This window comes from Gouania willdenowi, chromosome 14 (genome assembly GCF_900634775.1).
Source record: "Gouania willdenowi chromosome 14, fGouWil2.1, whole genome shotgun sequence".
Classification (NCBI taxonomy): domain Eukaryota; kingdom Metazoa; phylum Chordata; class Actinopteri; order Blenniiformes; family Gobiesocidae; genus Gouania; species Gouania willdenowi.
Genome location: NC_041057.1, coordinates 13,744,210 through 13,759,051, shown reverse-complemented (window position 1 = coordinate 13,759,051; position 14,842 = coordinate 13,744,210). Strand labels below are relative to the sequence as shown.

General features: G+C 38.2%; 1 protein-coding gene across 10 annotated transcripts in view; it reads left to right on the top strand.

Annotated features, from left to right (window-relative positions):
* Positions 1–14,842, top strand: part of tcf7 (transcription factor 7) — a 63,315-nt gene that overhangs the window by 40,849 nt on the left and 7,624 nt on the right. For 5 of the 10 annotated variants that reach the window (XM_028466744.1, XM_028466748.1, XM_028466751.1 and 2 more), the window contains 6 exons: positions 6,607–6,694; positions 10,907–10,996; positions 12,701–12,820; positions 12,917–13,079; positions 13,206–13,313; positions 14,787–14,825. In XM_028466744.1, the coding sequence (XP_028322545.1) occupies positions 6,607–6,694; positions 10,907–10,996; positions 12,701–12,820; positions 12,917–13,079; positions 13,206–13,313; positions 14,787–14,825 (608 nt within the window). The remainder of the gene's footprint in view (positions 1–6,606; positions 6,695–10,906; positions 10,997–12,700; positions 12,821–12,916; positions 13,080–13,205; positions 13,314–14,786; positions 14,826–14,842) is intronic. The other 5 variants (XM_028466745.1, XM_028466753.1, XM_028466752.1 and 2 more) reach the window with 3 other exon arrangements.

The following is a 14,842-nucleotide window of genomic DNA, read 5'->3' as shown; positions in this document are numbered from 1 at the left end:
AAAAATGGGCTGAAATTGTTCTGAAAAAATCTCAGTTTCTTGAAGAACTACTGGATGCTTCATCCAGTCACAAAAACACATTTTACTTTGAGTCTGTTTCTTGAATAATTGCAGTTTCTTTTGGGATTTTTAAATCATGGATTGATGATGGGAACTTAAAGACATCTGAACAAACAGGGTTCTGAGTGAGGCCACGTTTACACACAAGCAGAGCACAGCTTCTGTATGAGGTCCAAATTAAGTACATATCCAGAGTTTATCCAAGCTGCCTCAGTCTTTTATGATTGTCCAGACAATCAATGTAGATGTTATATGATGGAGGCAGATCTCTGCAGCTCGTATATCAAATGGGGAAACTCCAGCGTGCAATATCTCTCAGTTTTCCTGCTCAGCGTGACATTCCTTAACATGTTCTCTGTGGCTGGCAGGATGCTGATAGATCACTGACAAATAGAATAAGAACATTATCAGCTGGTACAGAAATGCTGAAGAAACATTGTTTCTTTTTTTATTTGAACACAAATGTTCTTCAGTGAATGTAACAAAGCTCTTATCAGAAATCTGTGCAACTAAATATTCACAATAATGAACTTTAGCAGAGACCCCTATCCTGCTCCACCACAGCTGATCATAAAGGGTTTAAAGCATTTAGTAACACAAATATTGGGAATTAATTAACAATGTTTTACCTGCATGATTATCAATATTTATTCTCCTTAAATACACACAGTGATTGAAATTGTGTGGTGTGTTTTATCTCTGAAATCAGCTTTAAAGAGCAGTAAGGGGTTAACTTGGATTATCCTACATCACAACTTGTTACGTTGGTTGAAGCTTTTGTGAGTTTATTCTTAACATGATGAGTCATTTTGTCACTTTTCAAGCCAATGACAATAAACAGCATCAGTGGAATAAACAATAATGTGGCATATTAATGACACGTGAAGACGCTTTCAAATTTAAAGTCATACATATCACCTTCAGACAGTGTTCACCTGTCTTGTTTTCCTACAAAAACCCTTACTATGCTGCTAAGATTATCCAACATATTTCCAGATATTTAAGCAGATACATGGATGCAAATTAAAAAACTCTAGCACTCTAGAAAAGGCACAAAAGGCAAATAAATCAGGGTGAAACATACAGGTTGACATGCATGAGCTACTGTTGCCTGAGCTGCAACAGAGAGTTCAGAGGCCAACGTGTAAACAATATGTAAAAATAAAAACAAGGGCGTATTAATGAAGTGGCCATTATTATTATTATTATTATTATTATTATTATTATTATTATTATTTTATGTATAAACAGGATAAAATATTGGAGAATAAGGAAAAAAGTGATGAAAATGTTGAAGCAATATGAACAACGGACTTCTGTGAGCTCTGATTAGATATTACACTCACTGTGACCTCAGGCAATCTCCTGCCTTCCCTGTCTGGAAATCCCCTTTTCCTACAAAGACACACTGTTCATCCGACTGTGTGTGTGTGTGTGTCTGTGTGTGTGTGTGTGTGTGTTCCATTTTGAAGCAGGTGGCTCCAGTCTGTCATTATCAGCTGAGTCACTGTGCGAGCGTCAGCTTCGCAGACACACAAACACCTGACTGCAGGATGTGACCTTTCTTAGACCTCATATCCTAAATTTTCTGGATACACACCTGGAAAATATAGATTTCTCTGTTATTGTTGACGCGCGTATGTCTGAACTCATCGGTAATGATGTCACACCTGAACGTGCTCTGGCTTTACTGCCTTTTCCAGTTTGATAACACAAAGTTAGTGAGAGGATTATTACTAGAATTGAACGCCAACCGAATTTGTTCTCAAAATTGTCCTTTTGATGCTACTTCTTTGATTATGGGTGCAACTTCCTGTGTGATGGAAACATTTGGGCTCCCAAAATGTTCTTAATGTCGTACCCATAGGTCCTGATTAAAAAAAGAGCACTAAATTAGGTGCACATGCAAGATGACATTTTAAAGGTTTTGGTGGAAGAGGCGAATAAATATTATATAAATATTGAATAAAAGAAAATAAATGTGAATACAAGCAGGAGAAACTAAGTATTAAATTAGGGAAACATTGCAAGAAGGAAACTATAGGCTCATAAGAAGCAATTATTCAATTCACCAGCAATTATTTATTTGTTTGTCTGTTAGCAGGATTATTTCACAAAATTTTAACCAAAGATAGACCTTACATCATGTGTCAAACTCAAGGCCCGGGGGCCAAATCCGGCCCCTTAGAGCAACCAATTTGGCCCGTGGGAGACAGTAAAAATGACAGAGAAAACATGAATTATGGTGTAAATTACCAACTAATCCAGTTGTTGATATCTCAAATTCACTTATTTAATGAAACTACAATATTTTTAGTCATTTTTCATTGAAAATTGTGGAAAGAACTCTCAATTTTTCTACAAATCTGGCAATTTCTCACAAACAATTCCACAAAATTCATCTAAATTACACAAATATTGGTTACAAAATCAAGAGTTTTTGAATTGAAGGCAGGTATCTTAAAAATTATGGCACAATGATGTTTAAATTGTTCTTTTGTCCGACCTAAAATCTGCGGCCCACTTGAGATCAAACTGCGAGTTTGACACCCCTGCCTAATGCCATGGAAGATTCCATTAAATCATGGAGGGGTATTGCAGGATCAATATCTTGATTCTGGATTAATTTCAAAATTGGATAAATCCCTATCTCCCATCATTGGTGAAATTTTAATTTTAAATTAATGTCTTGGTTTGAAATTGATCAATCTTGATGAAAGTTATGTTGGGTTGGTTCCTCAATGACCCCACTAACTTTCATCTAGATTGATCTAGATTCTAGATTATAGATCTGACAAAGAGGAGATTTGGTGATTGGCGGAGCTTTGCACTCCATGAGTGCTTTTGTCTTACATTCATTCATTCTAATTGTTGACAAAAAATATTCCTTTTTCTCCTTCGCCTTCATTCTGCCAACGTCTCCTCCTCGTCACAATAATTGACGCCTACTGTGAGTAGAGCTGTGAAGGTGTTAAGACCTGCTGTAATTAAATGCAAAAACAGCCGGTTACAGCTTTGGTAAATCTCTTTGCATCTTATCCTCCCATTATTACAAATCACACCCTTAATCACCAACTTCTGTTTTTAACCTTTCACAACAAAATACCCAGACACAGGCTATACAACTGGTAATCTGAACTGAAATGCATGTTTTGAAATAGCTCAAATATTTGCGTGAGTTTGTAGTTTGTGAACTGCTTCATCTTCCATCACAGAGGAATCCTGCTCATAATCATATCTGTAGTAGCGCCTCTAGGAATGTGGTGGATGGAAATCATCATCATCATGGCTCAGAAACAGGCCGTAGCATCACATAAAAGTAACTTCTATATTCATATATTTTGTTGCTGAAGCATTAAATACAATCACATTTAACAGAATTTGACTTAACATTAAAAAGGGTCAAAATAGTATATAGAAGAACATTTATTCTCTGTTGTCTCGTCACGTGATTAAGATCAACACGCACAGTTCTACATTTAACAGATCACGTGATAACATCCCGTCACTGTTTGTATTCACATGGTGTTCGTGAATTGATATTGAGAGTTGGAGTCGGTGCTTTAAAAAAGATGACAAAAAACCCCAAAAGATGCAAATGAATTTTGAAGGGACAAAAATAGCCTGTTTGGATGTGAGTGTGTCGGCTGGTAGTTTTGCTCCGTAAAAGCAGAGCCGTGTTATGACTTTGTTCCTGTACATTTGTCAGCACTCGTGCCCTCTTACTGTAACAAAGCACTACAAACTGTCTAAAGCGCTTTTATGTGCACCACTGCCGCCAATAGTTGATTCATTTTACGTCTCCCATGCTGCACAGCTTTCACTCTCAGTGGTGAGAACACGGACTTCCTCTCACTTTAACACACGAGCTCAAGCCGCTCAAACGCTTTCAGTTTTTAAATGTTACAGACTGTGAGAAGTTATTATTAGACGGCTGTATTTTTGAGGGAGGTGTTTCTCAATGGGGGAGGTAGAGAGAGGAAAATTAACTCATGAAAACATTAAAAAATATGGGGTTTTATAATGTTTATTTTTAGTAAAAAAAAATTATAATCATACTAAATATTACCAGCAAGTCACAAAACAACAACCAAAAAACCCCCCCACACACACATTAAGAGAGAAAAATACTATTACCAGCAACACACAAAACAACAACAGATGAGTGAAAAATACACAAGATCATTACAAAGTTCTTTAAATACAGAAAAAGAACAGAGAAACATAGAAAACGACATAAGAAACAACCAAACGACACCAAAAACACACAACACACAAAAATGACAACAAAAGCACACAAAATAAGAGAAAAATATGCAAAATGATTAAAAGAACAGACAAACAACAGCAAAATGACAAAAAAACACACACAAAATGATGATAGAAATGATCTTGAACATGAACTGAAAATACAAATGTCAGTGTTGGTCCCACATTAGTAGGGAGATGACCATAAATGATAAAAAACTATAGAAATAAATCTATTTACGAACCACTAAATACTGTTTCATTCCACTTATTTAGAAAATGAGATTCTTTAAAATCGTTCATTCCATCATTATGGTCTAAAGTTGTTTTTTTCACAGAATTATGAGCAAAATGTATAGTCGGACATTAGGGGGTACTTGCATTCAACAGTAAGAGAAAGGGGGTACTTGAACTAAAAAAGTTTGAGAACCACTATCCTAGAGCAGGGGTTCTCATCTGGTCTCACCCTGGGACCCACATTTTCACACGGTCATGAAATCACGACCCACTTTTTTTTTTGTTGTTTTTTTTAGAATTCAACCAATTAAATTTTGTTTTTCAAAAAATAGCTGTTGAAAACATACACACATATATATCTTTTTTTTTTTTTTAAACAAATCTATAAATTTTTCCTTTCATGCATTTTACAGCTTGCTTGTCAAAACAAAAGGTTCTTTTAAAATAAAAGACAAGTCCAAGAGGAGAGACATTAAGTATTTGACCAACTGTCCACGACCCACTTTTGGGTCCCGACCCACCGGTTGAGAATAACTGTTCTAAGGCATCTCAGAAAAAACTGAACTTTCTTCCAAGCCAATGATCCAGATAATTGTCAATATCTGACCAAGATGAGATGTGGTGCTTTTGGCAGAAGTTTGTGTTCTCTGAATGCTCTTGTTATCAAATGAATATTTAAACGTTCCTCAAATGTAGCCACCGATTAAATAAAATGTATTATTGTCTTCAACACTTTTTCTCTTTGAGTTTAGTCTTCTTCTGGTTTGAAATAGAATGCCTAATGGAAACCATGACTCTACTGTAATTATAGGTTGAACGCTGCTTCCATGTGAATAAATGATTACCCCGTGTTGTTTTCATTAATGAATGATAAACACGTATCTTCAATGAAGCCTGCTGTGCTTTAGATGTTTAGATGTCGCTGAAGCTTTCTTGGAGTCATTTTTTCCAAGGCTGGACAGTCCTGGAATGGTTCACTGCTGTTATCTCAGTTTTTGGATAACAACTCTGACTGGGGGCAAAAAAAAAAGCCTAAAAGAAATGGCTTTGTGGCCTGATTTCCAGCCTGATAAATGCTGATAATCTGTTCCTAAATGTCTTTAGTTTGAGGCATAATGGGTTACTTTGGGAGATGTTTGAGCCTACTTCACAAAGTGTGTGTTTTTAATTGGTGTGGCTGGCTAAAATTATTTAGGAATAGTTTTTTATTTGTGAAAACATTGCAAAATTATTTTGTTAGAGAAATTAATGTAAACTACCATTTAAAAGAATTTCAAAGTTAAGAATAAGCAATGTAACTACAGGCGTGAGATCCATTATTCAGCAGAAAGCAGAGGTCAAAGGAACACACGGCGGTGAGAACACGGGAGAGAAGTTAAAGAGTCTGTGCTGAGGCTGATGGGCAGGACCAAACGCTGAGGGAGGAAGGGCGTGGCAGGACAGACGGAGGGACGGGAGGAAAGGCTGGAGCGGTGAGACAGGTCGGCTGCCTCCGATGCATTCCTGTCATCCAGATTTATTGCAGCTCGGGGTCCTGAAACAGGCCCGGAGTTGCGGCCAAATTACAGTCATCGAGAGCATTCCTCTGCTGCAAACACAGGCCATGCTAAGTGCTAGGTGCTGCCTGTTGACAAATGACTTCCTTTGAAGGGCACAAAGGGAGAGACAGGCCGAGGAGTTGGGATGTTTGCTTCTGTCTGTCTTCCTTTTTCTTTGTTTGTTTGCATCTTTTTTTTTAACGTTGACACTTTTACCAGGACCCCTAACTCAAATTTGCTAGTGCTCTGTTCCCCCAACTGCACACACACCCACACACACGCACCATGTGCGACATGTGAAGGGACACCTCCTCCGCTAATAGCAGGTTCCCAGGCCTCCCCATCAGACCTGGAGCCACGACCGGGGCAGGGTTCACTGACCCCACCTGACAACTGTGTATGTTTAAAAGAAGATGAGAACGGACACTTTAATAAAAGCCCTGTGGTCTCTGAAGACCATATATCAAAGGAAATTATGCAAATGAGTGAACACGTCACAATAATGTCACTTTGTGTTTTCCAGGCGTACACAGGCACCAGTCCCAGGACCTGTCAGGGTATTACCCTCTCCCTCCGGGCGGTGTCGGACAGATCAGTCCATCTATGAGCTGGTGAGTCTCAAAATGTAGAATCAGCACTTTTCTTTCTTTATTTATCTATTTTAAACTTAAATTTAAGATTAATGATGAAAGAACAGACTTTAAAACATGACCACAGGTTGTGGATATAGATATAATAAACTTTAATAGATATGCAAGGAAAGAAATTCCCTGAAATGTTCCTTTTTTTAATAAATCTAACTACTTTTTTTATTTACATTTTTTCCCCTTGGCTTTTTTTGGCTGTTGGTCATCTTTCCTTTGAGTTTTAGACTGGGGAGTCTACATTTCCATGTCTGTATCTATGCAACACTTTCCATACAGGTTGAAGTAGCAAATAGAAAATATATAGAAACATAGGCAATAAAACAAGGTTCTGTTGCTGTACATAGACACACCACTGTGTGTGTGTTTATAAATACTGAAATGAATGTTAAACAATAAAGCAAAACAAGTAAAGGAATAGCGGTACTTGAATAATGAAATAAATGAGCTAAATACAGTGGCTGGGTGTAGAGGCACCAGTCAGGAAGCACTATGAGGAGATCCATTTACCTCTGGAGTGCGGCCGCTGACACTAAGCCGTATCGGACAGTAGCTCATATCGCACCCCCTGCGTGAGGAGGGGCCAGACGCATCACCATTGAGACGGAAATGTTCCCAAACCCTATGGAGCGCTCTCACACTTTGTGAAACATTAGCTGTGCTAGCCTGTCTGTTGGGTCCGCCCTTTGGTTCTCATATGCATCAGTGAGCTCGTGTTTACCTTGACCCCATCACTACTTCACCATTCTACAGTCCCTGAACTGTTCGAGATAAACTCACCACAGCAGACTGGAGAAACCACACTATCCACCCACTTCTCCAACAGTGTCATAAACAGGAAAAACATGTCTATCACTCATCAACGCAAATGACAAACTGCTCACTTGCTGCTGGATGAATCCGACTTAGGGTGGTAAAAAAGTATTTAGATGCTCATGATATTATTGCTGAGTAAAGTGTGTGTGTGTGTGTGTGTGTGTGTGTGTGTGTGCGCGTGTGTGTGTGTGTGTGTGTGTGTCCCAGAGTTGACCCAAACATCATCATAACAATCACTGCTACACTCTCTGACCCAGGTCGTTTCCTCCTCACTGGCTCACCTGCTGTCATTGTGACTCACCTAAGACCCTCGTTGCCATGGATACCACTCACTTTGATGCTTATTTGTTTGAGGGTTTGTGCACTGTTCGCCTTAAGTCAAAACAATAAGTGACTTGGATACTGTGTTATAAGGAAGTTTTAATCACAGCGCAATTTTTTAAAAGTCAGCTAATTTGATGAAAAGCTATTATTAGTGAGTGGTTTTTGGATCTGCCATTTGCGCTTAACTTTGGCTTAGTTTTCCTCCTCTAAATCACTATAATGTCCTCTCTTTCTCCTCTACTGGGACGCCCAGTGTGATCTGCAGTGCGTCCCGCGTGTAAATAATGCAGCAACAACAGCAACAGAGACGTCAGAAACAGCTCGAACAAACATCCTTGTCTTGTTCGTAGTAATGAAAGGAAATAATATAAAAGAAAATGTGGGAAAAAGCACTATAAAAATGGAAATAAAGAGGAAATACAACTACACCGCTTCACATCCAGCCCAAAGATGGCTGCTCTGCCTCCGTACAGTATCCGGGCTTGGACCAAATCCCCCTCTGTGAACAGTCTAAGGCTTACATCAAATGTCATGCAGATTTATGTCCATCTTTCATGTTTGATTGAGGACAGAGCCGTTTGTTCCTCAGACGCTTCCCCAAGTCTCTGATTTACAAGCGATTTATCTGACGACAACACTTCACTGTGGATTTACACAAGGGTTATTAATAGCTAATCTCTACTAACCCAGATTATCTGCTTGCTTTGGGATGTGGTTGTGGACTCTTTTGTTGAAACATATGAGGGGGGGGGAGTGTGGAGAATAAGAAGTTAAATGTCATCCTAAATGTGGCGTGTTTGGACTCTGAGCACCTCTGCACACACCCCTGCAGCCTGGACGCATTGATCCGTCCAACCATGGGGATGCTTTGGTTTATGTGTAATAATGCAGCGCTGCGTCTGCTGTTAGCCCAAGGCTCAAAAAACACGTTGCATTATTAAATACAGTACTGGAGAAAAACCTCTTTATATCCAACTGACCACAGACTAAAGCTGTGTTAGTTCACTTTGACCACACTTAGAGTTTTGCTGTTAAACACTTTTAAGAGAGCGTTTAAGGTAGCATTTTAAGATATACAGAGCACAACAACAATCTAATTTCTTTAATCACAACATTCTGTACCAAGTAAGATTTCAGTAATACATGCTAGATATACTTTTGTTGAAAATTACACATACAGTATGACAACAGTGCTCCCTTATTTGTATTTTCTTGTATATTTGCATGTGTATTATATTTGCATGCATCTCTGAAATTGTATTTTTCCCTGATTATTCATATTTAATCCTTATTCTTGTGTTAATATAATTACTGTCTGTTTACTTAAATCCTGTAATTATCTTTTGTTAGTGTTTCTTTTCACCTTGCTATAACATATAACCTTCTACTTGGAATTATTTAAACATTTCTGATCCTGGTTGTTTTTAGCAGGACGAGCACATGATATGATAAACTTCATGAGGAGTATTTTTGTAACTTTGATGGTATTTGATAAGAGTTGGGGTTTGAGAGTACCCTAATCTGCTCTATGGTAATTACTGAACGTTAAGATTGCTTTAAGCGGTTATTTTTACGCTCCGAAGCAGCCAAAATGCTTCCAAGTGCTCCTTTAAGTGAGTGCCTAAAGAGCAGAGCAGCAGTCAGAGGTTGTTTAGGGGTCGTTTGTGCGGCTAATGTCAGGGTCAAAGCTTTTAAGCGGCTCCTTTTTTCCCATCATTTGCGGGGAATTTTCAACTTGTGACTTTCAGCCATCACTTACACAGGGTGTGGCTCCTCTGTCACCGTACGAGCGACAGCAAAGTGATGTTGAGCGTCTCGTTTTGTTCCTGGCATACCTCCGTCTGCTACGCGTGCGTTAGGTGTTTGGTGACTCAGGAGCTGGTGTTACATGAAGGAATCACAGTGTTAAACGGTTTAGTTTTTAATGTTGAGCAGCTCCAGGTCTCTGTGTCTGGGCATCAGTGTGCGTAAAGATCTGGATCAGTGTGCAGAAAGACAGGAGGGTATGAGAAGATAAAGTGTGTGTGTGATGACCACACACTAACAAATGATACTCTGATTAGAAGAAATTCATTTTCTACTTTCATTTATTTCATTCATTTGTATTTGTTTATTTAAGAGAGTGTTTGTTCATGCACAGCCAAAGTTGTCAATGCACCGGATTTAGCTAAACGCTAATTTCCATCCGTAGCCGCATGGTGCAGGGGGTAAAATATAAAAGGCTAAACGTACACAGCTCCACAACAATATGACAACACGCAGTGACAGTGAAAAATACAAACACAGCAGACATAATCAGACAATGCATGATACAAATATAATCATCCTGTTTCAATGCTTGATTAAAAGTTTATACTGAAGCACAAAGGAAATCAAAGGAAACTATTCAAAGTCTGTTAAAAAGCAAACTTTTTTGTATATGCTCATTGGAAAGAAATATTGTTTTTTTTTTGGGGGGGGGGGGTTTGCAATATTTTATTTGAATTTTAGAATTTACATTCTAAATAAACTCTCAAAAGACAACACAAAGAAATACAAACAAAAACAAATACTACAAATTGTGTTTTTATAATTTATTTATTTTTGTATGGATTTAGAGCTGTATTTTTCTTATTAATTTTAACATAAAATACTATTCTAGAGTCTCTCCTAGACCTAACAAAAAAAACTACAAACGACAAGATTAAATTTCAATTATGTTTAATCAATGCTGATATCGCATCGGATCGATATCGGTATCGGTATATGTGAACACCCAAGGTTGCAATATCGGTATTGCATTAGAAGTGAAAAATCTGTATCGGGACACCCTAGTGTTAAATTAGCAAGTGTTTAAATGATGGTGTTTGTGCCTGTTATTGATCATGTGATTGAGTGATGACCTCTTATAAAACTGTGAAGAAAGCAATGATATAGAAAACAGATAAAAGGATCTTTTTAGCCCCAAAATGCTTTTTAAACTGACATGAGTGTAAAAAAAAAGAGAAGCTAAGCTAGTTCCAACCACTGTGGTGTGTTCCCTGTGCTGTGCCGTGTTAGGCAGAGCCAGCCGGTCTATCCCTCTCTCTCTGCATGTGGATTCAGGCAGTCGTACTCGTCCGGTCTCCACAGCACCTCGTCCTACTCCAGGTAAACCCAGCTGAAGGAAAGGAAAGTCCGCGCCCTGCCTCACGGCCGATACTGTTCACAGCACAGTGTGGCTCCTCCGGCACTCTATCTCAGATCATTCAAGAGACATAAATGGTTCTCCAGCCGCTGTAGAGGAACCAGGAGCAGAGCCAGTGTGCTGTCAACAGAACCAACTCAGCCAATCGCTGCTGCTGCTGCTGCTGCTGCTGCTGCTGCTGCTTTATACCTGTCCATGTCAACTGTACTGCTACTCGTAATGTCACGCTTCACGCTTCATCTTGCAACTCAGATCAATTTGAGGATTTGTCGAAGGCCTTCTGCTCCTTGCAGCTCAACAGTGCTTTTTTTTTCCACCAGGTGAAGTCCAACATGTTGGAAAGTTTGTTTCAAACAACAGTTTTAACTCTAGTGTGAAAACACGTAAAGTATGAGTGTAAAAACATGCAAATTTCTCATGGATCTGGAATATCTTTTTTCCACCCTGATGATGACTAAAGATACGTCGAGCTTCCTGCTGCAGATTCTTTTCTCTTTCGCACAAATGTATTCATGAATTTTATTTATTTATGTCCATATTTATATTTTCTGAAACATAAATGTTCAATATTATGTTAAATATGACCCTACGTCAGCATAATACGAATACTAAACTAGCTAGAAAACTTATCCTGTTCAGGTCTCCAGCTCAGTCAGTGAGACTGTACCGCCCCCTAGTGGCATCAGATGGTAACACAGCTGCTGCTGAAAACCTTATTAAAGCATTTGAGGGTTGGGGTCAATTACATTTTTCAATTACAATTACGTCTTCAAATATCCATGTTTAGTTACAAATTAATTTTAATTACAATGATCAGCATTTTTTTTCTTATTACAATCAAAATTATAATTAGCATTATTCCCCTGAAAGTCAATTTATCACGATTACTGAGCCCTAATAAATAATTCCATAATGCTTAACCTGCCTCTTGTGTTAGCTTTCTGTTAGCATTTTTTATGATAACGGCTCAGTTTGACCCATATCTTAAATCAGCTGTAAAATACACTAAAAAAAATGTATCTATCATGCAATTTGTTTTTTGTCACTTGGTTACATTGTTAGGCTCTTTACCTATGAAAATATTAATATTAATGTGTTTGGTGTGAGCATATGAGCCTTTTTTGTAGTATATCCCTTAATTTCATTTTTTTTAATAGTAAAATGATCCACAAGAGAACTGAAAAGTTGATTTGAATCATATTTGAATCATTAAGTACGTATGTAAGCAATAGTTACATTGTTCCACACGTTTGAGTTTTAAATGTAAATGATGGTTTTTATAGAATTTCTATCCAAATTACAATTACAAAGTCAATTATCTGAATTCAATTTCAATTCAATTACGATTGCAAGAGCAACAGATTGTTCAATTACAATTATACGCTATAATTGTAATTATCAGTTGCGCGATTACAATTACAGTTGACCCCAACCCTGGTGATGGTCATTTACTCGTCATTAATGCTTGATGTCAGTTCAGTTTAGGGTTGTTGTCTGTAACAAAATGAATCAACTTTTTTTGAAACCCAGTAAGATGTTTTTTTTTCAGTAAATTACTGGATTTGACTCTATTATCTTTCCTTTAATTGATGCATTAGCTTAAATTCCCAGTTTAAGCCTCCTTCCTGTGTGTGTTACCATTTCTATTGTCTTGTATCCCCCTTTAGGTTCCCTCATTCCCTGATGCTCGGCCCCTCAGGGATGCATCCCACAGGGATTCCCCATCCAGCCATAGTGCCCCCTACAGGGAAACAGGAACACGAACAGTATGAGCGGGGCATGTACATGTAAGTAGTGAATGAACGACACAAGATGCAGGTCTGATGTGGGTTTTGACTTTGATCCAAAGATCAAAGGAGACGCTTCTTCTGTCTGTCCTCTAGGAAACAACACGTGGAAGTCAAACGAGAGAAAGAACCAAAGAAACCGGTCATCAAGAAGCCCCTTAACGCCTTCATGCTTTATATGAAGGAAATGCGGGCCAAGGTCATCGCTGAGTGTACGTTAAAGGAGAGCGCCGCCATCAATCAGATCCTGGGGCGGAGGGTGAGGCGTCAAAAACACACTCACAGCATGTGTGTCCAAAACCGTCCTCATATACTCATCTCAGATCTTTGATTGACACAAATGTTTTATTTTGTGTCTTGTGTGTGTGTGTGTGTGTGTAACCAGTGGCACGCGCTGACCCGTGAGGAGCAGGCCAAGTACTACGAGCTGGCCAGAAAGGAAAGACAACTGCACATGCAGCTCTACCCAACCTGGTCTGCTCGGGACAACTACGTGAGTACACTTCCTGTTCCTCTCTGTACGTTGTCGTTATCCTACTGTCGCCTACATCGTCGCTGAAGTTAAAACAAAAGAGAGAAAACAAGTAAAAACAGTTTCACTTTGTTGTGGACAATCGTGAAAGGAGTGAGAATTTTACACCGGCTGTTGTAGAAATAATGCGTCGTTTGGTTGCTATGGTTACAGGAGTTGTTTTCACCCAAATCAAATGATATATCTAACATCTCATTTCTTTCCTATCTTTTGGTTTCCTTGTTAGGCTTCCTAATTAATAAAAACATAGGTTTTAATATTTTTGGTGTGGACATCTGGGCTTTTTATGTGTCAGTATATGACTAGATTTATAAATATATATCTTTCAATGATAAAATGTGGGAAAGCTTGATTGGAAACATATTTTAATAACGTTTAACTACATATGTGTAGAACTATACATAGAACTGTGACATGGTTCCCCAGTGTTGCGTTAAATGTTGACGATCTTTGTTGAATTTTCATGGCAATTACAATTGCAAAGCCAATTATCTAGACTCAATTATAATGTAATTACCATGATGACAGCAACACATTTTTTAAATTACATTTACAATTATAATTACACCTTAATTGTAATTCATTATCAATTACAATCATAATTGACCCCACTATGGGCTTTGGTAATGACGCAACACAGCTTCTTTTTTCAGTTAAACTGCAAATTGTGTAAAAAAAAAAAGAAATTAAACTAGATAAAGATTAAAAATACATTAATAATTAATGTTTTTAATGAGCTCAGCAACAAGACACATAGTGGTTTTACTGCATCAGCAAGGCCTGTTGGAGAGGAACATATAAGACAAAATCTGATGTTATTTTGAAATTTTAGTGATGTTTAGTCGTAGCAGAAGTGATGAAAAGGGAAAAAGTTTCAGCCAAAAAAAGCCAAACCTCTCCCTTAAAAACAAAATGAAAAATCTTCATAAGAAAACAAAGAAAGAGAAAAAAGATTAGAAATATATATATATTTTTTACCAGATTAATAGCTTTAAATTTTAGATTTCTTCATTTATAAAAGGGACAACGCACATTAAAGAACATTAGACTGTAAGGGTTCTAGCGAGCTAACGTCCAGTCAACAAATGATGAGATGACCTAATGCTAGTTTGAAGGCAAAGGGTGGAAATATATTTATATCTCTTTTTAAAAGCGTTCAGTCAAAAGCTTCTACAGTTTTAGAAATGTGAACCTTTTTATTTGTATCATGCAGCCCTTCAAGCAGATTTATTTCACTGTCGTCTGCTTTATACCTCCTGTTGTGTCAATATGTGGTGTGTTCAATGACTCCCGCCCGGCCCCGAGCTATCAAAGACTGAGATAAGATAGAGTCGGTGTAGTAGTGTGTGTGTTTTTCAGTCCGATGTTTGGCCGTGTGCTGGAGCCGCTGCTGTTTGCCTCTGATCTTCTCAGTGTGCTGTTGAACTCTTGCAGGAGGCGGGCCTTAGCGGGGAAAAGAGTAAAGCTGATTGGGTAGGGACACGTCTTAC